The sequence below is a fragment of the Hippocampus bargibanti genome, linkage group LG01, assembly GCF_051943395.1.
Source record: "Hippocampus bargibanti isolate YZ-2025 linkage group LG01, ASM5194339v1, whole genome shotgun sequence".
NCBI classification, from domain to species: Eukaryota; Metazoa; Chordata; class Actinopteri; order Syngnathiformes; family Syngnathidae; genus Hippocampus; species Hippocampus bargibanti.
In genome coordinates this window covers 12,606,107-12,632,222 of record NC_142734.1, presented here as the reverse complement: position 1 = coordinate 12,632,222, position 26,116 = coordinate 12,606,107, and the positions used below count along the sequence as shown (strand labels likewise).

At 41.3% G+C, this 26,116-nt stretch overlaps 3 protein-coding genes across 6 annotated transcripts; all 3 read left to right on the top strand.

Moving 5' to 3' along the window:
* Positions 1–199: 199 nt before the first annotated feature.
* vma22 (vacuolar ATPase assembly factor VMA22) lies at positions 200–4,840 on the top strand. 2 transcript variants are annotated; one of them, XM_088993548.1, is made up of 5 exons: positions 200–426; positions 3,051–3,154; positions 3,740–3,846; positions 3,914–4,123; positions 4,604–4,840. In XM_088993548.1, exons 1-5 carry the CDS (start codon positions 322–324, stop codon positions 4,729–4,731), a joined length of 654 nt encoding a protein of 217 aa, XP_088849674.1. In that variant the 5' UTR covers positions 200–321; the 3' UTR covers positions 4,732–4,840. The 2 variants fall into 2 exon arrangements, with proteins under 2 accessions (XP_088849674.1, XP_088849762.1); XM_088993636.1 differs by having other exon boundaries at positions 201–426; positions 3,932–4,123.
* A 5,075-nt stretch (positions 4,841–9,915) lies between these two features.
* LOC148903128 (zinc finger BED domain-containing protein 4) lies at positions 9,916–18,694 on the top strand. 3 transcript variants are annotated; one of them, XM_088996922.1, is made up of 6 exons: positions 9,918–10,739; positions 12,104–12,316; positions 14,426–14,685; positions 14,776–15,064; positions 15,173–15,331; positions 16,078–18,694. In XM_088996922.1, the coding sequence occupies exons 1-6, from the start codon at positions 10,590–10,592 to the stop codon at positions 16,915–16,917; spliced, it is 1,911 nt and encodes a 636-aa protein (XP_088853048.1). In that variant the 5' UTR covers positions 9,918–10,589; the 3' UTR covers positions 16,918–18,694. The 3 variants fall into 3 exon arrangements, with proteins under 3 accessions (XP_088853039.1, XP_088853048.1, XP_088853029.1); XM_088996913.1 differs by having other exon boundaries at positions 9,916–10,739; positions 14,776–15,325; XM_088996903.1 differs by having other exon boundaries at positions 9,920–10,739; positions 14,776–15,331.
* A 1,939-nt stretch (positions 18,695–20,633) lies between these two features.
* Positions 20,634–25,911, top strand: apobec2b (apolipoprotein B mRNA editing enzyme catalytic subunit 2b). Its single transcript, XM_088996932.1, has 4 exons — positions 20,634–21,022; positions 22,454–22,634; positions 25,282–25,631; positions 25,719–25,911. The coding sequence occupies exons 1-3, from the start codon at positions 20,754–20,756 to the stop codon at positions 25,627–25,629; spliced, it is 798 nt and encodes a 265-aa protein (XP_088853058.1). The 5' UTR covers positions 20,634–20,753; the 3' UTR covers positions 25,630–25,631; positions 25,719–25,911.
* The last annotated feature ends 205 nt before the right edge of the window (positions 25,912–26,116 follow it).

Here is a 26,116-nt window from a genome sequence, read left to right as displayed (position 1 = left end):
GGCCGTTACAATATCGTAAAATCGAATTTGCTAATGCTGTGGTTCATTCGACGAAGATCTGTTGAAGTCCGGATGATTTATAGGCTTTAATTAATTTATAAGGTGCGTGTGTCACATCCAATGTACCCAAGAAAAGACAGAAACGACGACTTTATATTGAACCCCGCTAGGAACACCGCATCGGACGTGCTATATCACGTGAGGTGAGGACACGTGATCTTTACGGAAGTCTTGCACCAGTGTTTTAAATTTCTCTGTGTTACGTTGTCGAAACAAAGTCGGTCAGACTCCAAGAGAATCCAAATTACCAAAAAGAAAGCTATGGACGAATCGATGCAATTACTGGATGAAAAACTGCTTGCTTTCATGGACCAGCTGGAGATACTGGAGGAAAAACGAATTCGTCTTAACTCACTCATTGAGCAGGTACTGACGAAGCGACCGTGTTGCTTGTATATAACCTTGCAAAAATGCAGATTGCAAGCTCGATTTAGATATTCCACGTGAGTGCACAAACTGTTAATTTTGTGTCTCCGAATTGGATAGTTTGGTAAGAACATCGAGCGCACGTTCGGGGATCGTATGATTTGTTTTTATCTCAGGTTGGTGGTTAGCTACAAATGCACTCCGAAAAACCCGGAATTCAAACAATGTATTTTTGAAGGAATATTGAACCTTATCTGAGCAACTTTTTTTGTCTGTGTTTTTTATTTTGTGCCTTTTTTATTTAGTAGCAAACAAAAGCAAGGATGAAGTGATGAGGGCGATGAAGGGGGGAAAGGCACTCGGGCCTGATGATTTACCAATGGAGGTATGGAAGTGTCTTGGAGAGGTGGCGGTGGTGTTCCTGACTAGGTTATTCAACAAGATCTTTGATTGTGAGCAGATGCCTGAAGAATGGAGATGAAGTGTACCCGTGCCCATTTTTAAGAACAAGGAAGATGTAGTAACTACAGAGGAATAAAGTTGATGAGCCATACAATGAAACTACGGGAAAGAGTAGTTGAAGCTATACTAAGAGCAGAAGTGAACATTTGTGAGCAGCAGTATGGATTCATTCGGAAAAAAAAAAAAGAGTACGACAGATGTAGTGTTTGCTTTAAGAATGCTGATAGAGAAGTACAGAGAAGGTCAGAAGGCATTGCATTGTGTATTACAGGGTGCCCAGAGAAGAGCTGTGGTTTTGCACGAGGAAGTCTGGAGTGACAAAAAAGTATGTCAGAGTGGTGCAAGACATGTATCATGACTGTAAGGAGTGTCTGAAACTCATGACAAAAAGTTCGCGGACACCAGGGCAGACAACTCTGAAAAGTTGCCTGCCCGGCCATAAAGTTGCCTGCCGCCATAAAGTTGCGTGACCCATTTTTCGCAACTTGAAACACAATCGCAAAAAAAAAAAAAAAAAAAACATTGTTGCGAAGTATAATTTTTTTTTACATTAAGGAAGTACCTACCACAAATGCTCCCTTGCTTAATTTATGGTAAATATCCCTTGCTGAAGATTTTGCTTCAGTTGTCATATGTCGTCATGGTGCACAATGCAATGTTTGTGTTGCGTTGTCTGCTAAAAGCCACATGGACTATACCGTGCCTGTAAAGTGTACTTGAAAGTTTTGAAAGGCGCTTAGAAAGAGGAGTCCACGTGGCTCGTTGCTTTTGCTTTATAGAATAAAACAAACGTTTGATTTGAAAAAAATCTTCTTCTTTTTTTATCTTGAAGAAGTTGTCGGCCACCCGGGCCGAGATGTTTTGAAAGTTGTACGCCCAACGTAAAAGTTGTACGCCCCGGGCCTCCGGGCAGACGTTATTTCAAACACTGCTGCAAGACAGTTGTGAGGTGTGCTGTTGGTGTGACGGATGAATTCAAGGTGGAGGTGGGACTACACCAGGGGTCAGCTGTGAGCCCCTTTTTATTCGCAATGGTGATGGACAGGTTGACAGACAATGTTAGACAAAAATCTCCTTGGACCATGATGTTTGCAGATTATATTGTAATCTATAGCGAGAACAGGGAATAGGTGGCGGAGAAACTAGAAATGTGGAGATATTCCCTGGAAAGGAGAGGAATGAAGATCAGTCGCAGCAAGATGGAATATATGTGTGTGAATCAGAGAGATCCAAGTGCAAGAGTGATGCCACAGGGAGAAGAGATAAAGAAGGTGGAGGATTTTAAGTACTTGGGGTCAACCTTCCAGAGCAATGGAGAGTGTGGAAAAGAGGTGAAGAAGTGTGTCCAGTCAGGCTGGAACGGCTGGACAAAAATGTCAGGTGTGATAGAAGGGTTTCAGCTAGGATGAAATGCAAAGTGTATAAAACGCTGTTGAGACCAGCCATGATGTTTGGACTGGAAAAAAGAAAAGACAGGAAGCAGAGCTGGAGGTAGCAGAGATGAAGATGTTGAGGTTTTCTCTGGCAGTGACCAGGTTGGAAAGGATCAGGAATGAGTACATTAGAGGGACTACTCATATTAAAGGCTTTGGAGAGAAAGTCAGAGAGGCCAGACTGAGATGGTTTGGACATGTCCAGAGGAGAGATAGTGACTAATTCGGGAGAAGGATGCTGAGCCTTGGACTGCCAGGCAGGAGACCGAGAGGAAGACCGAAGAGGAGGTTTATGGATGTGGTCAAAGAGGACATGAAGGTAGCTGGTGTGAGAGAAGAGGATGCACAAATCCGGGTTAGATGGACGACACTGATTCGCTGTGGTGAACCCTGAAAGAAAGAAATATTTTTTTATTTAGTAGCCACAAATTTGTGTTTAATGTGAGCACTACATCTGATATTTGGTACACCTTTGGTACATTTTGCTCATGATCTAAATAATGAATCCACTATTGAAATACAATAAATCGATAATTGTTCATAGATGATATCGTATAGTCAAGTTCAATTCATTATCTGTACCAGAAATTCTGAGCACTGTATTGTTGCTGTTTTTCTTCATGATGTTCTCTTGGTAGTGTTCAGCATCATAGGTTTGTATGCGTCGGGTTCTCTTTTAGTCTTCTAAATCTCTTGATATGTAGTCATACAATTTTGTGCTCTGTGCAGGGATGGCTTTTCATTTCCAAGGCGCGGTATTCCATGGGAAACAAACAAGTGTCGGCTCTTCAATATGCAAGTGAGATAAAGCCACTGGTTGGTGTTCACGTAAGGTGAGAAACCAAGCTAGGAGTAATTCCATGCCAAATCACCAGTTTATCAAAGCAGATTTGGATTTTATGGAATTTGCTGTACTTGTTGACAATGGTGTGAAATCACTAAATCTCAAACGCTGGTCAATTGGAGCAGGAATTTGGGAGTGACGACTCACTGATTTGTAATCAGTTTGGCAAACGGGTGTGCGGGTTTCTTTCTTCGACCCCTCATGTCTGAATAACTACTGGTTACAGGTCAAATAAAAGGTCAAGTTCCTAAATTATGCATATATCCTCTAAATGAAGATTTGGATTCCTCGTTCAGTTCCCTTTCCAACAAGACTGTACCTGTTTTCTCAGGGTTAAAACAGTACTTCTTGAGGTTTCTGGAATCCAAGCAAAGTGCCCCTTTTTGACAAACTTGTTGCAAATGTTTGGATAATGCCTCCTACTCTGATGGACCTAAATGTAAGAATTACTGTGTTGTGCCATTATGATAAAGATACAAGATTTTTCAATGATTTGACATGGAATTACTTCAAGAAACAATGAAATAAAACCTTCCTTGCTGAATCTAAACGTGCTAATTTGATGTGAACACAGAGCACTAGGTCATGACAAAGTCACGTTCTGCACAGACTCACCAAATCATAATAATGAGTGTCGTAACTCTAATGCACCTGTTGAAGAAATTGGCCCAAAAGAGGAAGGTAAGACTTTCATTTGGTCCATTTGAAAATTAATGTCTGTTGGAACCGCCTTCAAATTGTCCTTTAGGATTTTCTTCAATTCCAGGTATTAGAAGAAGAATAAAACTGAAACAGACGAGTATCGAAAAGGAGACCATTGAAGAATTAAGTAATATAAAATCACCAGAAGACCTTTCAACCTCAAAAAGTGAGCCAAATCTTCAGCACAACCCACTTCAGTGGTTTGGGATTTTGGTGCCACAATCTCTAAAACAAGCCCAGCTGTCATTCAAACAAGGTAATGGAGAGTTGTTCAAATAGCCTATTTTTTTAACTAGGGGTTGCTCTTAAAATCCTTTTATTTTCTCCCAAAAATGTGCACCTTGTAATTCACTGCTCCTTATGTATGTATAGTTGTCAGATTTTCAGTTTATCATGAATTAAAATTCATTTCCATTGTTTTTCTGTTTGCTTTCCAATTCTTCAATATGTAAGTGAGATCAAAAAATATGTAAGTGAGATCAAAGTGAGATCCTTTATTCCTCTCACATTTTCCCAAATTCCCAATTCACAGCAACAAAGTTATGACTTCAAAGGGAAAATATTGCGGCCTGTGGGACTCGGAAGTAAAAATAGTTACATTCCATTCTGATTACTTTTACATTCATTAATGTACGTGAGTGAGATTACAGTCCAGAAGACTCACGTGTGGCACTTCTTTTGATGTTTTCTGGTCGTTGTTTTTTTTTTTTTTTTTTTTTTTGTTTTTTTTTTGCAGTCATTGAACTGTCTGCTGAGATTGCAACTCTTCAAGTGCAAATTTTAAACTCCAAGCGGGAGCTGACTCTACGTTTTCAGGAAAAAGAAGAGAACAGGAGAAAACAAGAGGAAACCATCGGATGCTGAAAATGAAACGGATGAAACGGGTTGTTCATATATTTGTGTTAGATTATCGTGCTTTATTGTTAATGTATTGTCAATGTGTTTAATAAAATCCACGATTTACTGTGCACTACTCTCTAGAAAAAAGAGGATCTGAAAGTTGGCTCCGACCACCCAAATAATACGCAAAGTACAGTGAATGCCCGGGTCAACTGCATGATTTCGATTCCCCAGATTAAAAATGTGTTGGATGGGGTTGCAACATGACCCTTCAATATACAGTGTATGATCAACAACAGAAATACTCCAAAAGAATGTCCGAGCGGAAGCCTGACCCTCAGCATGCCGATGGTTTGAAACCCAAATTCGAAATGACTGTATAACCCTGGTTTAAATTTTTAATTTGAAACCATAACCAGTGTCTGAGACTCATGTCAAATAGTTAGCGGACACCCGGGCAGACAACTGTGAAAAGTTGCCTGCCCTGCCAGAAAGTTGCCTGCCCCATTTTTCACAACTTGAAACACAATAAGATGACTAATCGCAAAAAAAAACAAAACAAAAAAACATTGTTGCAAAGTATGAAGGATTTTTTCAAAATTAGGGAGGTACCCACCACAAATGCTCCCTTGCTTAATTTATGGTAAATATCCCTTGCTGAAGATTTAGCTCCAGTTGTCGTTTGTCGTTATGGTGCACAATGCAATGTTTGTGTTGCATTGTCTGCTCAAAGCCACATGGCCTCTTTCTCAGTGGCGTTCAAAACTCTCAAGTACACTTTTCCGTCACGGTATAGTCCGAAGCACGAAACAGGCTTCTGATTGGCGTATGCAATTTGCATACGCCAACCCGGGCCGAGACGTTTTGAAAGTTTTAATAAAGTTGAAATAACGTCTGCCTGGAGGCCACCCGGACGGTGGCCTCTGGGCAGACGTTATTTCAAACACTGCCATAACCCTCTCTTAAAACCTTAATTCCAACCCCCAATTTGAAATCCTAACTCTTGGTCAAACCCAATCACTGAAACTCTAAACACAGTTTAAGACCATGATTTGATAACATGCCCCGATTTTAAAAGCTGACTCTGAAACCTTAGTTCACCTTTAAAATATCTACATTGAAACTGGAACCCAAATTTCAAATTTTAATTTGTGATCTGAACCAAAGGTTAAAACGCTACTGTACTTTCAAAGTCAAGTCAAAGTCAAAGTCAGCTTTATTGTCAAATATGCTAATATGCATGACATACAGCACAGATGAAATTAATGTCCTCTCGGACCCAGCGTGCAAGACATGCAAGGCACTTATAACGTGGCTAAAAAAGACATACAATTGACAACAGACAATACATGTAATTTCTGTATGTAAAGTGAGGTAGTGTCGTATGGAAAGTGAGGTAGTGACGTATGTAAAGTGAGGTAGTGACATATGTAAAGTGAGGAAGTGACGTACATAAAGTGACGTAATGTCGTAATTGCAAAAACAAACAACTAGAAAGGGTTGAAGTGAGGTCTTGTCTAATGAGAAATAACAAAAAATAGAGTTCAGGATGATCGTACAGCATGTAGCGTGTACTCAGAGTTCGGTGAGTGTGGCAGTGGGAAGGGGCAGGCTGGGCAGGGCTGGGAGGGAGTTGAGTCTCCGGACTGCCTGGTGGCAGAAACTGTCCTTGAGCCTGCTGGTCTTGGCTCGGAGACTCCGCAGTCTCCGACCCGATGGCAGCAGGCTGAAGAGGCTGTGGGAGGGGTGGGTGGGATCGCCAGCGATCCGGATGGCTCTGCAGGTGAGGCGGGTGTTGTAGATGTCCTGAAGGGGGGGGAGAGAGACACCGATGATCTTCTCAGCTGTCCTCACGATGCGCTGCAGAGTCTTACGTTAGGACACGGTGCAGGCGCCGTACCACACGGTGATACAGCTGGTCAGGATGCTCTCTATGGTACCGCGGTAGAAGGAGGTCGTGATGGGGGTCGGGGCTCCAACTCTTTTGAGCTTGCGGAGGAAGTACAGGCGCTGGTGGGATCTCTTGGCCATTGATGCCGTGTTGTGGCTCCAGGACAGGTCTTCGGATATGTGCACTCCCAGGAACTTGGTGCTGCTCACTCTCTCCACTGCAGCACCGTCGATGGTTAGTGGAGCATGCTGGGGGCGCACTCTCCTGAAGTCCACAACAATCTCCTTCGTCTTCTCCACATTCAGACGGAGATTGTTGTCCTTGCACCACGTGGCCAGGCGGCTGACCTCGTCCCTGTAGGCGATCTCCTCATCGTTGTTGATGAGGCCCACCACAGTCGTGTCATCCGCAAACTTTATGAAGAGGTTGGAGCTGGGTGATGATGGTGAGCAGTCGTGCGTGAGCAGAGTGAAGCGGAGGGGGCTCAGCACACACCCCTGGGGGGCCCCTGTGTTCAGCGTGATGGTGCTGGAAGTGTTGTCGCCAACTCTGACTGCCTGTGGTCTCCCCGTCAGGAAGTCCAGCAGCCAGTTGCACAGGGAGGTGCTGATCCCCAGTTTGCTCAGTTTATTGGTGAGCTGTTGGGGGATGATTGTGTTGAATGCTGAGCTGAAGTCGATGAACAGCATTCTGACGTAGGAGTCTCTGGTCTCCAGGTGGGTGAGCGCTGTGTGGAGAGCAGTGGAGATGGCATCATCGGTCGAGCGGTTGGGCCGATATGCAAATTGGAAGGGGTCATGGGTGGGGGGGAGGGCAGCCTTGATGTGGTTCATAACTAGCCGCTCGAAGCACTTCATGAGGATGGGAGTGAGTGCGACCGGGCGGTAGTCATTGTGGCAGGTGGGGGACGACTTCTTCGGGACCGGGATAATGGTGGTGGCTTTGAGGCACGTGGGCACAACAGCCTGGCTCAGAGAGGTGTTGAAGATGTCCGTGAAGACATCTGTGAGCTCCACAGCGCAGTCTCTCAGAACACGGCCAGGAATGCCGTCGGGACCCGGGGCTTTTCGTGCGTTGGTCCCTCTGAGGGATCGCCTCACGCTGTCCTGGGACAGTGTCAGCACCTGTTCGCCGGGAGGTGGTGGGGTCTTCTGTGCTGGAGTGCTGTTGTCTGCCTCGAAGCGGGCGAAGAAGTCGTTCAGCTGGTTCAGCAGAGTGGTGGAGTTCTCGCAGGTCTGTCTTTGAACCCCATCCCTCATTTGAAACCCTCTGTTGAAACCCTAACCCAAGTTTAAATCAATACTTTGGAATCTTAACATTAGTCAAAGTTAAAGTCAGCTTTATTTTCAAATATGCTAATATGCATGGCATACACCACAGATGAAATTAACCCTTTATTTTTTTATCCCCACTTTAACACTGCTGCCAAACTTACCCCACTTAAAAACAGTAGTCAAATTTGAACTCGTTTGTTAAGGTTTCACCTCGGGTTATACACAGTGATGTGCAGTCAGGGGAGGCAGGTGAGGCTGCGCCTCACCTGTCATCATGGAAATATCAAATGACAAAATAAATTAAACATATTTCTTTAGTGATTTGTACTTTAACGTTCTTTTCCACTTCACCATTTTTGGATTTTTTTTTTTTTTTCAAAATCGCTGAATTTTCACATTTACTGTTCAAATACAAAGTTGAGACGAGTGGTGAGGAAGCAGCCGGCTGAGCCTCACCATGGAACGCGCAATCACTATGGTAACTGTGCTGGCTTGCTCTGCAGTGAGACCGCGTTGCTGTCCCTCTGCATATCGCTATTAGTGTTCAAAAGCTTTTAGTATATGAACTAAATTTCTACAGTTTAGCTGGTGTATATAATGTACGGTCACTGTACATTATAAATAAACACTGTACTACAGTGTTTATTTTATTTTTATCAAAACTGTGTGCATAAGTGAAGCACACAGTTCTCCTGCCTCATGACAGCCCCTGTCATGGGGCACGGTGATTAGAGATTCTTCTTGCGAATCTTCGGCTGCAGAATAATAGAATTAGTGACAGCAAGCTACAGTAAACAGCAAGTTAAGTGCAACCATCAAATCATTTTTTCGTGTTGCTTGGCCTTATTTTCAGAATGGTGGATTACATATCTAAATTATAATAATTTTCTAAACTGGACTTTCAATCGAAGCAGGAGATAATAAAGGAAGACCGGACTGTATAGCTCACAAACGTGAGGGATATGTAAATCACATGGACAGCTTCTCAGCTTTTTGGCCAAGAAGGATCTCATTGAAACTATTCCTGAAGCGACAAAGTTGATCCAGCTCGTGCTCACTGTTCCAGCTACTACGGCATCAGTGGAGCGGTCATTCTCAGCACAAAAGACTGAAAACATACAGTCGGAACAGGACTGATCAAGGACGGCTTTCTTCACTGGCAGTGATCTCCATAGAGAAAGAGAGACTTGGACTTCATTTATAAGTAAAGGCAACACGATAATATTTTTTTTTAAATTCTTTTTTTCTATGCGACAGTTTGTACACAGTATATAAATAATGCTGAAATGATATTTTAAACAAAACACGTTAACTGTTGCTAATCAAATGGTGAATAAGCTTCTCTGCGGAGTTCACGTTTGTAAATCTGACTGTGATGACATCAGTGCCTCACCAGCCATGAACCTCACCGCACGTCACTGGTTATACATCTATCTTTTCAATTTTAATGGCGCTTCACCTCAAATCCTTATGCTTGTATTCCAAACGCACTACGGCATTTTAATTTTTTATAATGTTTCAGTCCCAATATTATTTGTATCGGCATTATGACGTTTTGCAATATAGCACTCTATTCATTTCAATGTGCTTCTCGCTGTGATTCTTAGTGTGGAATGCCACGAGCGGTGCTTGGGTTCCCTCTTGTGGTGCACCAATGAATCACTTCCTATTTCTTTTTTTGTACTTGTGAAATACGTTTGTATTTAATAATTAACAGTTGTATTTTTTTAAACATGAACGTATGGTCTGTGCTTTGTATGTTTTGTGCGATACAGTTTTTTGAAGTACTATTTTTTTCTTTACACTATTTTTTGCGCTTTGTTCAGAGCATCCATTTTACAACTTCCAGTAATATACTTTGGGAGGACAGTATACTTTAATCGCCCTGCATTTTTTAGAACTGGTATTAATTGTTTGAAATAGATTGAGAGAATGACTATAACATGTTTTATATAATATGAATGATGCGTTTACTATCACACGCATGACTTTCAGAATGAGCACAATGGAGAGCACATTCAAAACGGTCGAAAAGAAAAAAAAATCTTATCATGTGACTGTAAAGTGTTCTTGAGTTTTGAAATGTGCTTATAATTATTATTATTATTATTATTATTATTATTATTATTATATTATTATTATTATTATCATTATTATTATCAGTATTCTGATTTTGATTATTGTAGATTGGTCCGTGTCATACAAGCAGCATGCGGAAATGAAACTCTGGCTCTTGCGTGCACTTCCTGGTCCGGGCTTTCGCGCACACGCGCAAAATCACTGTAGTGTCGTATGGACTCCTGGGTCCAAACGGCGGATGTATCCTCAACTGTTGTTTTCCTGCTGACATCCGCATTCGCCTGTGTTTGCTTTCCGCTCCCGAAAGCGACCCATCACCGCGAAATTTCTGTCCTTCATTTTGTGCACCTTTCTCTTCTTTTCGTCTTCCTTCTTTCATATTTTTTTGCGTGACCGGGGGTCGAGGAAGTAAACACAAAGACCTGTGCTCATGAAAGTCAGCAAGAAAGGACCGCTCCGTCGCCCACATCACCAGCCCACATCACCATCACCACCATCACCACCACCACCATCATCATCATCATCATCATCATCATCATCATCATCATCATCATCATCATCATCATCATCATCATCATCATCATTGTCCTTGCTCGTAATTTCCGATCGGGTGCAGACAAGAGCTACTGTTTGCGCCGATGGCGTCCGTTTCAAAGGTGTCTATTTTGGATTACTTTAATATTGTGTTCGAGGGCGACAATGGCCAAATCGAATCCAACTGCAAGGCGTGTGGCACGAGAATTCGAGCGAAGCGAAGCGTCACGTCCAACTTCGTCACGCATCTTAAGGTAATTCCCCCTCAAATGCTCTTGGAATGAATAATAGCCATGTTGTTTGTGGGCCATTGCAGAATTGGAGGGCATTTTCCCCACCTTCCCAGGGGCGTATCAGTCATTTTGCAAGTGGGAGCGGCGAATTGTTGTCAGCCAACTTTTTAAAACCCTCTCGCATTCGACTGCTGCCAATAGAGGCTCAAGACATAAATTGCATCTTAAGCAGAAACAAGGTATTTGCGGACACGAGCTTGGATTTTGGAAAACATTGAACAACATTTTGCCACACTGTTTCCCAAGATTTTAAGTGTCAGGTCTCAGTTTGAAATCGAAGAATCCCATGAAATCCTCCAAAATCGAAACATGTTAGGCAAAGGTCAACGTAAAACACAATCTGTTTTCCAATTTATAAATCCGATAATTAATTATGCTACTCAACAATAAATTTTAACGAGACTTGTGTTTATGTGTCCCTAAAATATTTTAATGCTGATTCTAAAAAAAACTATTTACTGTTTTTGTATATCATCAGGTTTTTGATCAATATTCAATTTTTGTTTTAAATTTTGGCCTATTAAACTTGTGCAATTCGAATTTTACTGTCATGTAGTATATAGTTATTCTATTTACAAAACAATTCTACCTGTTGCTGAACCTAACTATATTTCTATACTTTTTTTCCAACACTGTTTGTGTTGTAGTATGTTTCTCTTAAAGATAACAACACTGCTCCATCAATGCAAATTGTTTGCTGATGTTCCAATGGAGTCTCCCAATTGTGTGGTAGCATTAAGCTAGTGGAGGCTCGTGTGTAGTTAGTTTTTTTAGACTTTGTTTTATGCCAAATTTGACAGTAGCCTTCAACTTTCATTCCTTTCATCATTTTGCTGCTGTGAAATGTAAATTTCTCCACTGCGAGACTAATAAAGGCAAATCCAATCCAATCCAACTGTGACTGGTGACTAACAATCTTGAAGCCTCTGTTTCAAGAATATTTAAGTCATCTGCCGTTGTACATCAGAACTCTAGTTTGCGCTCACACGTCAAAGCGGAAAAAATAAAATGAAATAAAAAATAAAGTCATCTGCCAATGGGGAACCCTTATCTCTAAAAACGTCTAAATCTTTAACGCATATCTACAACACGTCTAAATCCTTAAACCATATCGACAACAGGTTCGTGCCAAACATATCAAAATAAGTAACCAGAAAAATTAAAATGCTATTTGGTTATCCTTCAGAAATCCAATTGCATGGTGCCTTATTACCCATATTTCTTGATCCAAAACAACTTCTGAAACAAAATTGTCCTCCAATTCTGCAATGGCACATGTGTGGTCGTGGCATGAATACAATAAAACTGTTGTGGCTTCCATTCAGCGCAAGCACCAGGCCATGTATGATGACTTTGTCAAAAGAAAGGACATGAAGAGAGAAGGGTACCCGTCTGCACCCAGGCACACTTTGACCACCAATGGAGGGAATGCCCGCTTCACTCTCCCTGTGGGCGTGGGAGTGGGAGGAGTTGCCGGAGGGTTTGGAACTCACGAGGGAGGAGGAGTGAGCAAGTTTGACAAGCACGATCCACGTCAGGTGAGAATAATAAAAGTAATAAATAAATGCGTTGAAATTAGTACTTTGTAATATCTAATATGACATTTTTTATCAATATAAATTACTCACGCATTGCATCATCCCCATTCACCGTACATTGTGCACTATGTACTGCCGTGTAATTTTTTTGTGGCATCCTTAATTGCCCACTGATGCTATGTCAGTGTTTTAAATAATGTCTGCCCGGACCGTACATCTTTTACATCGGCGTACAACTTTCAAAACATTTCTCGGCCCGGGTGGCCGACAACTACTTAAAAAAAATACAAAATCAAAAGTTTGCTTTATTCAATAAAGCAAAAGCTACAAGCAAACCGCTACAAGCCACGTGAACAGCTCTTTCTAAGCGCCTTTCCAAACTCTCAAGGACACTTGATAATGTCACAGGATAATGTACGTTTACATTTTGTAGCGTCATACATTTTGTTAGCTTCTTTTGAATCTTTCTTCTGGGGCTGAGGTTCTTTGCATCTACTTTGCATCTAAAATGATATTCAAATGCACAACCTTATAATGCTCTGGAAAGTCCGAAGCACAAAGCAGGCTTCTGGTTGGCTGCCGTGCTGAGTATGCAAATTGCCAAACGAACGTTCGTGTGTCAATTTGCAGGCAACATTTCAGAGGTGTCCGCTAACTTTTTGTCATGAGTTTCAGACACTGGCTATTTACTGATGCATTTTGGCCACTAAGACTTTACGCTACATTATTCACTTGTAGACTCACATCTATAATATATAACATATGACATGCATTAATTATTGTTTTACTTTGTAAATTACATGATCTATATCAGTGTCTGAAACCTATGACAAAAAGTTAGCGGACACCAGGGCAGACAACTCTGAAAAGTTGCCTGCCCGGCCATAAAGTTGCCTGCCCGATTTTTCACAACTTGAAACACAATAAGACAACTAATCGCAAAAAAAAGCATTGTTGCAAAGTATGAAGGATTGATAATCAGAATACAACAGAACAACACTTGTATTTGTAGTAATTGAAGTAATTGATGTACCTACCACAAATGCTCCCTTGCTTAATTTGTCGTAAGTATCCTTTGCTGATGATTTTGCTCCAGTTGTGGTTTGTCCATACACTTCCCGGCAGGTTGCACAGTGCAATTTTTGCGTGGACTTCAAGCAACATAAAGTCCTCTTTCCACAATGCTCTCAATGTACGTTTACGTTTTGTAGCGTCATAAATTTTGTTAGCTTCTTTGAGTCTCTCTTCTGGGGCTGAGGTTTTGGCTTGATTCCTAACCACCATTTTTCTTGTGTTCTCTGTGCGTCTACGTTTGAAAATGATATGCAAATGCACGACCTGATAAGTCCGGGCACGAACTTATTCGATGCAGGCTTCTGATTGGCTGCCGAGTATGTCAATTGCCAAATGAACCAAAATAAAAAATTGCCAAACGAACCGAAATTTGAAAATGTCAAATATTTTGAAATCGGAATAAAGCAAACGTTTGATTTGAAAAAAAAAAAAAAAAAAAAAAACATTTTTTTGGTGGTTTTTTTTCTGGAAAAAGTTGTCGGCCACCCAGGCAGAGAGATTCTGGAAGTTACACGCCTCGAGCATCCGGGCAGACCTTATTTCAAATGCTGTATATATATCTAGAGTGGAACCCAGGCATTTTTAAGCAGCTAACTTGCTTGCCTTTACTTGTTTTCATTTTGGCTGCTGAGACTACATACTTTATTATTTCATTCAAAAGTAGGCAAACGCGTATCATTATACATTTCGTTAAATATTATTTTAATTATGTGTCTATATTGGGGAGTGGCCAGTATGTATATATATTTTAAGGTGCTGCATCACCCACTGATACTACTGTTGTGCGATGTTGCCACAAAATCTACATTTTGGATAGCATTAAGTCTGTGTAGGCTCTCAGTCGTACAGGAGTGATCCATCGTGGAAAAGGTTACTTCAGCGGGTTTCTTATAGCATTGTTTCAAAGTAGAGCCAATGTCAATGGATTGTTGGGCCACCGCTCAAATAGGGTTAATGTCGGACCCCGAGATAGCAGTGCCCAGGGCCCAACAGAAGACTCGCAAATAACTGCCCTTCTCATGATTACCACCGTAGGTCTTGATAAGCGAGGCGATTGCAAAGATGATCGTACGCGATCTCCAGCCAGTCTCCATGGTAGAAAACTGTGGCTTCAGAGTCCTGCTTCAGCTCCTAGAGCCCAGGTACACACCTGATTCCCAGTACTACATCCAGAACCAACTCCTCCCAGCCTACACGTACCAGGCCCAGGTGACTGTCCGTCAGGCCCTGGCTTCAGCACACGCCCTTAGCCTCAGCCTGGATGTCTGGAGGGCCTCATCCGCAGCCCCGTTAGGGTAAGGATTGCAACAACAAAAAACAATAGTGTTATACTCGCACAGTTATTATTGTTTTTTAGGCTTATGGGCTGACCTCTCATTCTTTAGTTACCTTGGTGTCACCTGCCACTTTCTGTCATTGGAGTGGCAGATGAGCTCAGCTCTCTTGGCGTGCCTGCCCCTCAATGGGAATCGGATTCTTTCAGATTTTGAAGAAGTGTGTCACTCTCACGGCGTGTCCGGAAGAGCCTTTCGTGTTGTGTCTGACCCACTTCTGGCCACGACGACTGTAAAGCCATGCTGTCTACCCGGTTTCTGCCAAGAGGAGGGTGACGAAGACAATGCAGAAATGTGGAACCATGCCGAGGGAGGAATTAGGAATGGACACACGGGAGAGGTAGTGTGGGAGGACTCGTGGGAGCGGGATCTTGGCGTTTCTCGTGTGGACTGCTTCTCTCGTTCTCTGAGCCATTGTGTCAGAGCGGCGTTGCGCTCTTGTACGCAGCTCTCTTCTGTGCTGGCCAAAGCTGGCCGCTTCTACAGCTACATTACAACAGTGGTTCCGGCTGAGAAATTGAGTCAAGTGTTTGATGGACCTGGCATGGAGATCGTGGCGCTGGGAAATGCTTCGCTTCTGGTTCGAGACTGGGCGACCCAGGTGAAGGTATATATGAGCTCACTAATTTCTGTTACAGTAACCCATCATTTTAACTCTCAAGGGTCATTGTTCAATTTCCTATCTTGAACTCAAGCATTTATTTTTATGCAATCTGAGGGAAGACTAATGTGAACCACATTCGCAGATGCACACTCATCCAGACTCAAAAGTGGACAGACATCACATGACACATTTACATTATCACATGGTCATTTCTACAACATTCCGAGGAAATCACAATGTGCAGCTTTATTTTAAAGGGGTATGCGGGCCACTCATGCAGTTGATTGTTGCTGACCCCTGCTGTAGAGAGTTTAGTTACCTTCCTGAACACTTTCTGACTCTAAACCCAAATCGTTGATGGAACTCCTGCCTTCAATACCAGACACCTGGATCAGTCTAAATCCACTGTCCTCCTGCAGCACATCTGTGGGATTGATACTATTGATTTTGAATTACATAGTGATGATCCAAGAATTTCAGATATTCAAATTGTCATGAAAATAGAGGAGAACTTGCTTAAAATTAACCCAGATGTTAGTTGATCACAGTGAACCAGCACATCTTTGAGTTTGTTTCGTTTCACTAAAGTCCTCGATCACCTCTCTGATTATATTTGCGTAACATAGCGGAGAAGACTAAGAATAGAATCCTTTCTGCTCTGGGAATATTTTGTGATATGCATCTACAGTAAAATTGGAGAGATGATCTGGGAAGTTCTTTTCTTATGGCGTGTCTGTGTTGGGATGCAGGTGCTTCGTCGATTGCTGGAGTCTGCGGAAGTCTTAGAGGAGATGAGTGGGCCTGGAGAAATGGTGCTTGGTGTTACGGAGATGGCGCTGCTAAGGGAGCTCACTGACACTTTGGAGCCCTTCATGGAAGCCTGGGACATGGTGTGCGGGGAACAACCGCCTGAAACGCAGACTGACACACAGACAGACAGACATGTGTCCATTAGTCTGGCACTCCCCTGCGTGCTGGGCTTACGCAAGCATCTTTCTGAGACGTCAACCCCCAATTGTCCTGCCCTACTGACCAGCCTCAGCCAGGAGGCCGAGCGTCGTCTTACCCCGATCCTGGAAGATCCTCTCTACATCACGGCCACCACCCTCGACCCCCAATTCAAACTCACATGGAGCAGTGATCCCGAATGGCACAGACAAGTTCTTCTCAAAGAATTATCCAAATGTTCGTCAGACTGCAACACAGAACAACTTCCTCATTCCTACACGTCACCAACTACGGCGCCATCGCCGGTGTCATCACTGGCTCGGCCCTGCAAACTGTTCTCTTTCATCAAACAGAGACCCATGACGCAGGCCAAGAGCCTGGAGCAGGAGCTTACCATATACTTAAGAGAAGAACCCACGGGTGAAGAGGCCTTGCATTACTGGCGACGCAAAGCTATTGACTTCCCACTCCTTGCCCAAGTGGCCAAGAGGGCGTTGACCATACCTGCTTGCAGCACCGTGGTCGAAAGCATCTTCAGCAAGGCCCAACGCTGTCTGCGGCCAGAGAGAGGACGACTCTTACCAGACAACCTGGAGACACTTATCTACCTCAAAGCCAATTACAGATTATTGTGGACTTAATATCGCTGTTTGTAGCCTTACACAAAATATCACACCACATGCTAAGGAATAAAGGAAACTACTTGTTATTTGATTTTGCCTGACCCTGTCTTCACGTACTGTATACACATTATCTTGAGCCAAGCGTTCCCCAGAGACTTATAACAGACTAAAAAGCCAATGGTTACATTTAAACTATTTTGTGTAAGACTCCTAGTTGCTGATATACATTAACACAAAAAGTTCATGTATTAGAATTTTTTTATGCCGATATGACGATGAAATCAACCACTAATACCTTTTTTCATATCTGTGTATGTCTAATCACTAGCACTTAATAAATTACCTTGACTCGTTATTGTAAATTAATGAACATGTATTAATAATCATATTATTATACACCACACTTCTGACTGATTTCCAGTTCTTGCTAAATTTGGACAAAATCCAGATAAATGCAACAATTGTCTATCTTTGAAGTATATGCCGTGTTGTTGGGTCTTGGGTTTGAAGTGTCTTCGGTATCATGTCTTCGGGGGCCGCTTTCTGCCTGCTTTGCCATCTCTTCCTGCTGCAAAACACCAGATTCAAGGGATCAACTCATCGGTCAAATCTTCTGGAGCCTGATAATGATTCTGATCATGGAGGAAAACATGCAGGACAACAGCCCTTGAGGGCCGGAGTTAGTTGCCTCTGTTAAGGCGTAACATCTGTCGGTGGCGCTGGCGCTCACTTGGACATAAGGCATCATGAGGTGTCAGATTTTTGGGTGTAAGATGCCATTGGTCCAGTGCTGTAAGGTACAGTTGGGTCTCAGTTGTATAGTGCTGTGTCTAAGGCAGGGGTTCACAAGACGTGGCTCCCGAGCTACATGGGGCTCTTTAGCGCCGCCCAGTGGCTCTCTGGCACTTTCCCAAAAGTGTTTGAAAAAGGAAAAAGATCGGCCTGTGAAACACATTTTTTGCTTTAACTCATTAGCTGCCATCCCTGAATTTCTTTGGGAATTGAAAATATGACGTGCAGCACCATTCCCGAATTTGTTCGGGTTTTGGTTTTTCTTGCGGTGGTGCCGATAAAGCGCTGGTCATACCTCTGGAAATGTTTTTTACCTTCCACGAGGGGGCAGCATTTCCCTTTTTTCCATGTTAGCGCTTTGTTACAGCTTAAGCTGTTTTAGCAACAGCCCTATATAAACCAATGTATGTATTGCATTGTATTTTGGACAGCCTACCTCATTTCAAGATCATATGACTCCAGACCCATATCATATAGGAATTAACTCTTTTTATTCTGATGCAAGAAGAGTCTAAAGTTTCTTACGCTGCATTGATTGTTTATGTAGTCCTAAAACTCAATATTCTGTAGGTCCTGGAATTCGAGTGACAATGAAAAAAACCCTGGCACTGGAGTGGATACATTTTTGCACATATTCTGGCAGTGAATGAGTTAATCTGGTTTTGTAGGAGGACAAACACATCACAAACATTCTTAATGTTTTCCAATGCTGGAAAAAAAGTGGAGTTAGATGAGTTTCATTGTCTTCAACATTGTCTCCATGATGCACGCGCATCTTATTAACATCACTGTTTTTTGCAAAGACGAGCATTCAACCCTCAGTCCGATTCTCACATTGTAAAGCTTGTAACCATAATTTTCGCCTTTAACCGCAGAGGACTGTTTATCAGCAGAAATGCTATTTAAGTCAAGATCTCTGTGTGCTCTTTCTTTCTGACAACTCGCGGTACGAGGCTATTACGATGCAAAATCGTGTGTTTTCTGCCTCCAAGATGCACGCGCAGCCAGAACTGTACATACATGAAGATTTGCATCGCCTGCGACACATCGACAAGGCGGGATGCCAGGCAAGGCCGGCACTTGTCGACAAACCGGAAGTGTATGATAGGCCGTGGACCCCAAAGGTAAAAAAGAGAAAAATAAACGAGGAGAACAGAAGATTCAATGTGACTTGGAAAAAAACATTTGCATTTTTATTTTTATAAATGCATGCTGCGTTTTATTGCACTCTCTTGTCCAGATAAAGCGCATGTCATGTACGTTTCATTTTGTGTTTTTTTCTAATCCTCGAAATAAAAAATGCATTTCTTTAATTTAATCAAAGCAATGCTGTAATTCATTTACATCGTAATAAAGTTAAACTTGAGGCAATCCTCCATCAGTTGTCACGTGGTGTGTCATTCTCCACAGGATGTGCTGCAGGGAAAATGTAATCATTTAATTTAATCATGAAGGCTCATTATGTACTTGTAAACAACTTAGTACTTTGATAGTAGGCTAATATAGTTAAGACAGATACATACCACATCTGTTGCCTTCATTATGAGACTTATATAAGGCTTTATTTTTTGGGGGGTTCAATATGTCTTGTTCAACATTTTGGCTTTCCGACTCCTGGCCTATGTGGAATTTATTTATATTTAATTCTAATCCTTCCCTCCAGTGTCGTTACTCTAGTTTCAAACATAGTTCCTAATATTGTCGATCATTAGTCTGCTGCCCATCCCATTGGTGTGTTGTGGATTGTTTACGCAGCTTGAGAACTCTCTCTCTCTCTCTCTCTCTCTCTCTCTCTCTCTCTCTCTCTCTCTCTCTCTCTCTCTCTCTCTCTCTCTCTCTCTCTCTCTCTCTCTCTCTCTCTCTCTCTCTGTCTCTGTCTCTCTCTTTTTCTCTCTCTCGCCCCCCCCCCCCCTCACTCACCGCCTACCCCCTTTCCCTTTTTCCATACACCACTGTGACCGCTCATCCATTTCCATTAGACCAGCCGGCTCCTACTGGTTATTGCCTCTCAAATGAATTACTTGGCTCAGAGAGAGGCTTCAGGATGGGAGGAAATTGTAATTGAACGCCTCTGCTCACTCAACCTTATGCCAAGTGATTACATCTGCAGTGCAGAGGCAGACACATACATGGGCAGTGACAAAACCAATCGCCGATTTCATGGATCGAATGGCCATGACACAGGCACATGCAAGTTGGTCCACCCTGAATGCTCCCTTTGCTATTTATAAAACAGAGAGGCATCATGTTTGTCTGCACTCCTGTATCGAGGTGGCTGGGGGCTTAGGCGGCTTATTGCTTTTGCTTAATACTGCAGGGCAGCAGAGTTGCCAAAAAGAAAAATTATGGTTCTGTACTGAGAGAGCCTTGGTAACCCTGTATACACACATGGATAAACAAACCAGTTTATGTTATTAATAAACTGCCTGTTGCTGACCGCTGACAGTTACGAGGGTTAGGGGCATCTTTTGTTTCAGGCATGTCACACTTAGCCACTCAATTGTATGAGTATAAATGCAAGTACGCCATGTCAGTAAAAAGTGTTGGTACACCTGGTATTAACATTTGCAGGAGTTTAAAAAGGGAGGACAAGTGGAGGTGAGCAATGATAAAAGACTTGGTACAGGGTGCCTGTTGTAATATCTGTCAATGCATTCAGAAGCAAAGGTGTATGGTGCACTTGGTCAGGACGGTAGGTTTTTATACTCAAGCACAAGTGCCTTGTGGAGAGGACCACAGCCGAAGTGGGACACATTAAAACACAAAGTTGGAAGCACACACTTGTCTAAAATGTCAAAAGAATCAGCAGGTGTGTTTCAAGGCTGGCTTTGTCATTCAATATGCTGTCTTGTTATCTCTTGCCGTTTTAGCATCCAAGCCTTGGAGGGCGACCAGAGGGAGGAATGGGTTCACAAAGCCTGCCCTAGCCAGACATGCACATGATATGACTTGGTTCACAATAGGTTCTATTTTTGTTGATCCACTTGGGTTATCATTCCACTTGCACACACTCTTCACCCCCTCTTTATCCAACACTCTCACTTGCTGCTTCCAACAAAATCATGGCCGACAGAACAAGCCGGGTCAGCGTCAAGCGAAAGGAAAAGAAGCCAGAAAACAAAACAAATGACGAGAAGGAGAAAGAAGAGACCAAATGCGGCAAAAAGCAGGAAAGAGTTGCTAAGAAGCCAGAGAAGACCCCTGAGCCGTGTGCGATGGATGAGGACAAGAGGAATGGGGAGGCTACCGGGGGAGAAGCCATGGGAGTGAAGAAAAATGGCAACGGCGAGTTTGAGCCCATTGAACTGCCGCCATTTGAGATCGTCACAGGGTGGGTAAGATGATCGATTATCTGTTGCATTTTTTCCGTTCCTGTACGGATACTTTGAGTAGTTGTATTTTGAAACTGGCATGAGGAATAAGCAGTTGCAGATCTGTTGATCTACAGCACAGGTGTCAAAGTCAAGGCCCGGGGGCCAAATCTGGCCCGCCATGTCATTTTTTTCGGCCCGCGAAAGCAAATCAAACGTGAAATTCCATGATGCTTGCTAAAATCCTAGCCGGAATTTCATATTTTTGGATGTAAACCACAACAAAAAAATATCCTGTGACTGTAAAGTGTCTTTGAAAGTTTTGAAAGGTGCTTATAAATGAAATGTATTATTATTATTATTATTATTATTATTATTATTATTATTATTATTATTATTGACTTCAGATTTGAAAACTAGTTATTAATTAATTTGTTGTGCGCTCTATAAGTAATATGTGGAGGGGATTATACATTCTAATGGCTTCCCCAAATTCATAACGGCCCTCGAGAGGAAACCATAACTACAATGTGGCCCGCGGCAAAATATGACTTTGACACCCCTGATCTACAGCATTTGAGTACAGTGCTTCATTTGTCTCATGATATAGTCAAACACAACTGGGCTTTTGGGAAATGGTCTTGTTGACATTTTTGTTGGATTCCTGAAAGATGGGAAGTGGTGGTCAGAACCACCAAAGAACAATTCCTTTGTGGATTACTGAGATTTCTGAACTATTCTGGGTATGTTTTTTTTCAATTACTTATTACTTTTATTCACTACATTTGAAAAGACATATATATATATATAGTATAAAATATGCAGGATTAAAAAACACAGCAGCAATATGGAGGAATGTGTACCAGGGCATGAACAATAATGGCAACATATTTTAAAAAGCGCTTATATTCCCCATCCATGTTCTTAATCGTGACAGTTGTATGATTTTCAGAAGTGTTGTATTTTGTGACATAAAAGATCTACACCAGATTCTGGCATGCAAACATTCTCAAGCTGATTCCAAGAAACACATGTTGTTCAAAGATAGTTTAATATTTTGTGTTTCTCAATTCAAATTATGAGCAACGTTGTAGGAATTTGGAAGGAAGTAAATCATGTAAAAGTTGAGCTAATGCTAACTAGTGAATATGTTGTCTGGTAAGTGCCACCTTAAAAACCACCACAAGCTCCATGCATTTAAATAGTCTTCCTGCAAAATAGTTGATATCACTGTGTTGAACAATCTCAGCTATCATTATCTAATTTCCTCTTTTGTCTTTCTCTGTTTACAACCTTAGCACAGCATTTGGGAACACTTGTTTTGATAGTATAAACCCAGAGCCAACACTGGCTACATTCAACTCTCAGTATGAGCACTGTGGAGTTGTTCTGAGTAGGGTGTGCTATGTCCCATGTTTTACGTTATTATTTTTTTGTTTTTCACCTACCAGAGAGCAGATGAGCCCATTCTATTTCAAGTTTCAGTTCAGAAATGTGGAGTACTCATCCGGCAGGAACAAGACCCTGCTGTGCTACAGAGTGGACACGCCAGGAGGCAGCACAGAGCCGTTGAAAGGTTATCTGGAGGATGAACATGCCACGGGTCATGCTGAAGAGGCTTTCTTTCAGCAAGTAATGTGCTTCCTCCCTCAGCAGTTCACATTGCTGTTATCGTTTTTCCATAATGGCAGCTTTGGTGATGATTCTATGCTGGTTCCCAAAGTTACACCAGTGCTTTGTGTTTCAAAGGTCACCCACACTGGTACAATAAATCGGTGGCTGAGTTGCTCTCAAAGATTCATGGACCAAACTTTTGACACAATTTATGACAGCACAGAGTACTTAAATTACAATCAACATGTTAGTAATTGTTTGGTGATGCACGTTTTCTTATTATTTTTAATGTGTAAATTTATTAAGAGGTACAATAGGATTAGCATTAAGATGAACCTTTATTAGTCTCGCAGTATATTATTCAATTCATTTACGACTGAATTTGACCCATTTCAGATAGACATCACTGAATAAGAACATAAGATTAGAAATTCCCCTTCGATGAAAATGTTTCTTCAGCCGTCACCTGTACATCTTTGAAGTGGTGTCGGACATTTCGTTTTTTATCCGAAAAGCTTCGACAGGGACCAATAATTTTGCTGGGAGCTCTGGCCATATATATATATATATATATATATATATATATATATATATATATATATATATATATATATATATATATATATATATATATATATATATATATATATATATATATATATATATATATGTGACGGGTGTCACAACAGTGACTGTCTTCATCTCCACGATGCTGCCGTATTAATGAAGACGAGACGCGTGGATGTGTCTTTTTATTTCTTTTATTTCTGCAACACAGTATGGCAGAAGGGATGGGTGAAGTCGCATGGGTTTCGTCTTGTGATTAACCTGAATCTCCTCGAGATTGTTCTCAAATGCAAAACATTGTAGATAACAAAACAGAATTAACGTGTGATCGTATAGTGATTATTTACAGAAAAAAAGAATACAACACAAGTTCACTGTTATTTACAAGATGTCCCTGAACGCATCATGGGCGGAGACTCGGCAGAACACGAGGTGCGCTTGTAATGGCTGGCGCACAGTTCAACCCGCCACGGACACTCACGGGCAAATGAAACACGACACAAGAAACTAAATATTGTTCAATAAAAACGAAATGAAACAATTATTACCTGCAACACAGTATGGCAGAAGGGATGGGTGAAGTCGCATGGGTTTCGTCTTGTGATTAACTGCGATAGAAAAGCACATGTGCTCCAAAGTTCCACTCGACAAAACGTGAAGTAAATAATGACACAAAAAGTAATCTGGACTCGAAATGAATAAGGGAACTAATTAGATAACACTAGACAGTACAAAAGGGGAAACAAAATAAGATATTGTCATGAAAATGCGCGTTAATCGAGACCAACAGAAAATTGCGACTCACCCTGAATCTCCTCGAGATTGTTCTGAAAACTATGGGCGGGACATAGTGCCACACTGTGCGCCGTTGCGTCACTTCCTTCATAATTTAATAATCTAAGTGTACAACTCCGTTACATATATATATATATAAGTACAGGTGACGGCTGAAGAAACATTTTCATCGAATCTATCTATCTATCTATCTATCTATCTATCTATCTATCTATCTATCTATCTATCTATCTATCTATCTATCTATCTATCTATCTATCTATCTATCTATCTATCTATCTATCTATCTATCTATCTATCTATTTATTTATTTACTGAATATATATATATATATATATATATATATATATATATATATATATATATATATATATATATATATATATATATATATATATATATATATATGTTATTATTATATATGTATATGTTATTATTATTAGCATTATTATTATTATTATTATAAGAGTTATTATTATTATAAGAGTTTGCCCTTCATGTATGTTTATAACATGTATGTTATAACAATTATACTAACATAATATATATATATATACACAGTAAAGTCTCGTTATATCGATATTCAAGGGAGTCCGAAAAAATATCGATATAACCGGGACTATCGATATATCTGAACCTGTTTGCATGTAATTTTCTCCGTGCGTGCATAGAAATAGTATCGATATAACCGGGACTATCGATATATCCGATATCGATATAACGAGACTTTACTGTATATTCAGTAGTAAATGAATAGATAGATAGATAGATAGATAGATAGATAGATAGATAGATAGATAGATAGATAGATAGATAGATAGATAGATAGATAGATAGATAGATAGATCCCTAATGTCCATAGGTGGCGGTGCCAGACCTCTGCTTTGATAACTTACACACACACACAAATTCCTCATCTGAGAACGTAAATACTTGTAAAATGCAGAGTTCCCGAGAAAGGAACCATAGTAATGAAACAGATAGATATCAATTGGCCACACTTCATAATAAATATCTGCCAGTGCTCACATTTTCAAATTACTGGAGTCTCATCATCTATCTGTAAGCTATTTTTGGAATTGGCCCGCACGCTACTTAGTTTTTGGACATCGTGTTGGTGACCCTTGATTTAGAAGGCGCGTTTCTAATTATAGAAGTTTACTGGTTTTAATGTTAAAAAAAAACATACATGAAGGGCAAACTCTTATAATAATAATAATAATAATAATAATAATAATACATTTCATTTTGAAGCGCCTTTCAAAACTCTCAAGGACACTTTTCTCCCCTCTTACCTTTCAAGGTACTGCCTGATAGTAACTCCTCACGGGAATATGACGTCACATGGTACGTGACATCAAGTCCCTGTGTGACCTGTGCAGCCAAGATGGCCAACGTCCTCCGGCAACGCAAGAAGCTCCGTCTGTGTGTTTTCTGCTCTCGTCTGTTTGAGAGTGAGGAGCCAGAGATAGTGGAGGGGCTCAAGGCCCTGGTGAACGCGGGCTGCAAGCTGAGAATGATGAAGCCCTCTGATTTCCAACATGTTTGGGAGACTTACGTGGAGAAGGATGACCAGAGCTTTACTCCCTGGGAAGACTGTAAGGAGAACTACGACTACTATGTGGAGAAACTGGCTGATATCCTCAAGTAGATGTAAGCCAGCAGATCATGTGCATTGCTTGAAGTCTTTTCGATTTCTATAAAAACAACAGAAAAAAGTGTCTTTTTTTCCTTTTCCAGGTTCAAGCACGGACATGATTTCTTCTCCAGTGAAATATTCGGGGTGATTTCATTGGAAGGCAGAAGGTTTTACTTCAAATGTATTTTTTAATGTAGTTTTATTCATCACATATTATCCAACAGGCCACAACAAAAAGATATGGAACAAGTTTTGCTGTCACATTTACATTAAAGGTACAGCTCTTCTCTTCAAGCTTTATCATAATGATCGAATCTGGTGTTTGCTGGATGATTTGTGCATGAATAAACAGCGGTGGGTTGATGCCAAACTGGTAAGAAAGCTGACAAAGTATCTATCCATCCATTGCTCTGCTATCCTCATTGGTCATGGGCAACTGTAAAAATAAATATTCCAAAATACTTTAATGATACGTAAATGAGTTCATTAAAGAAAAAGA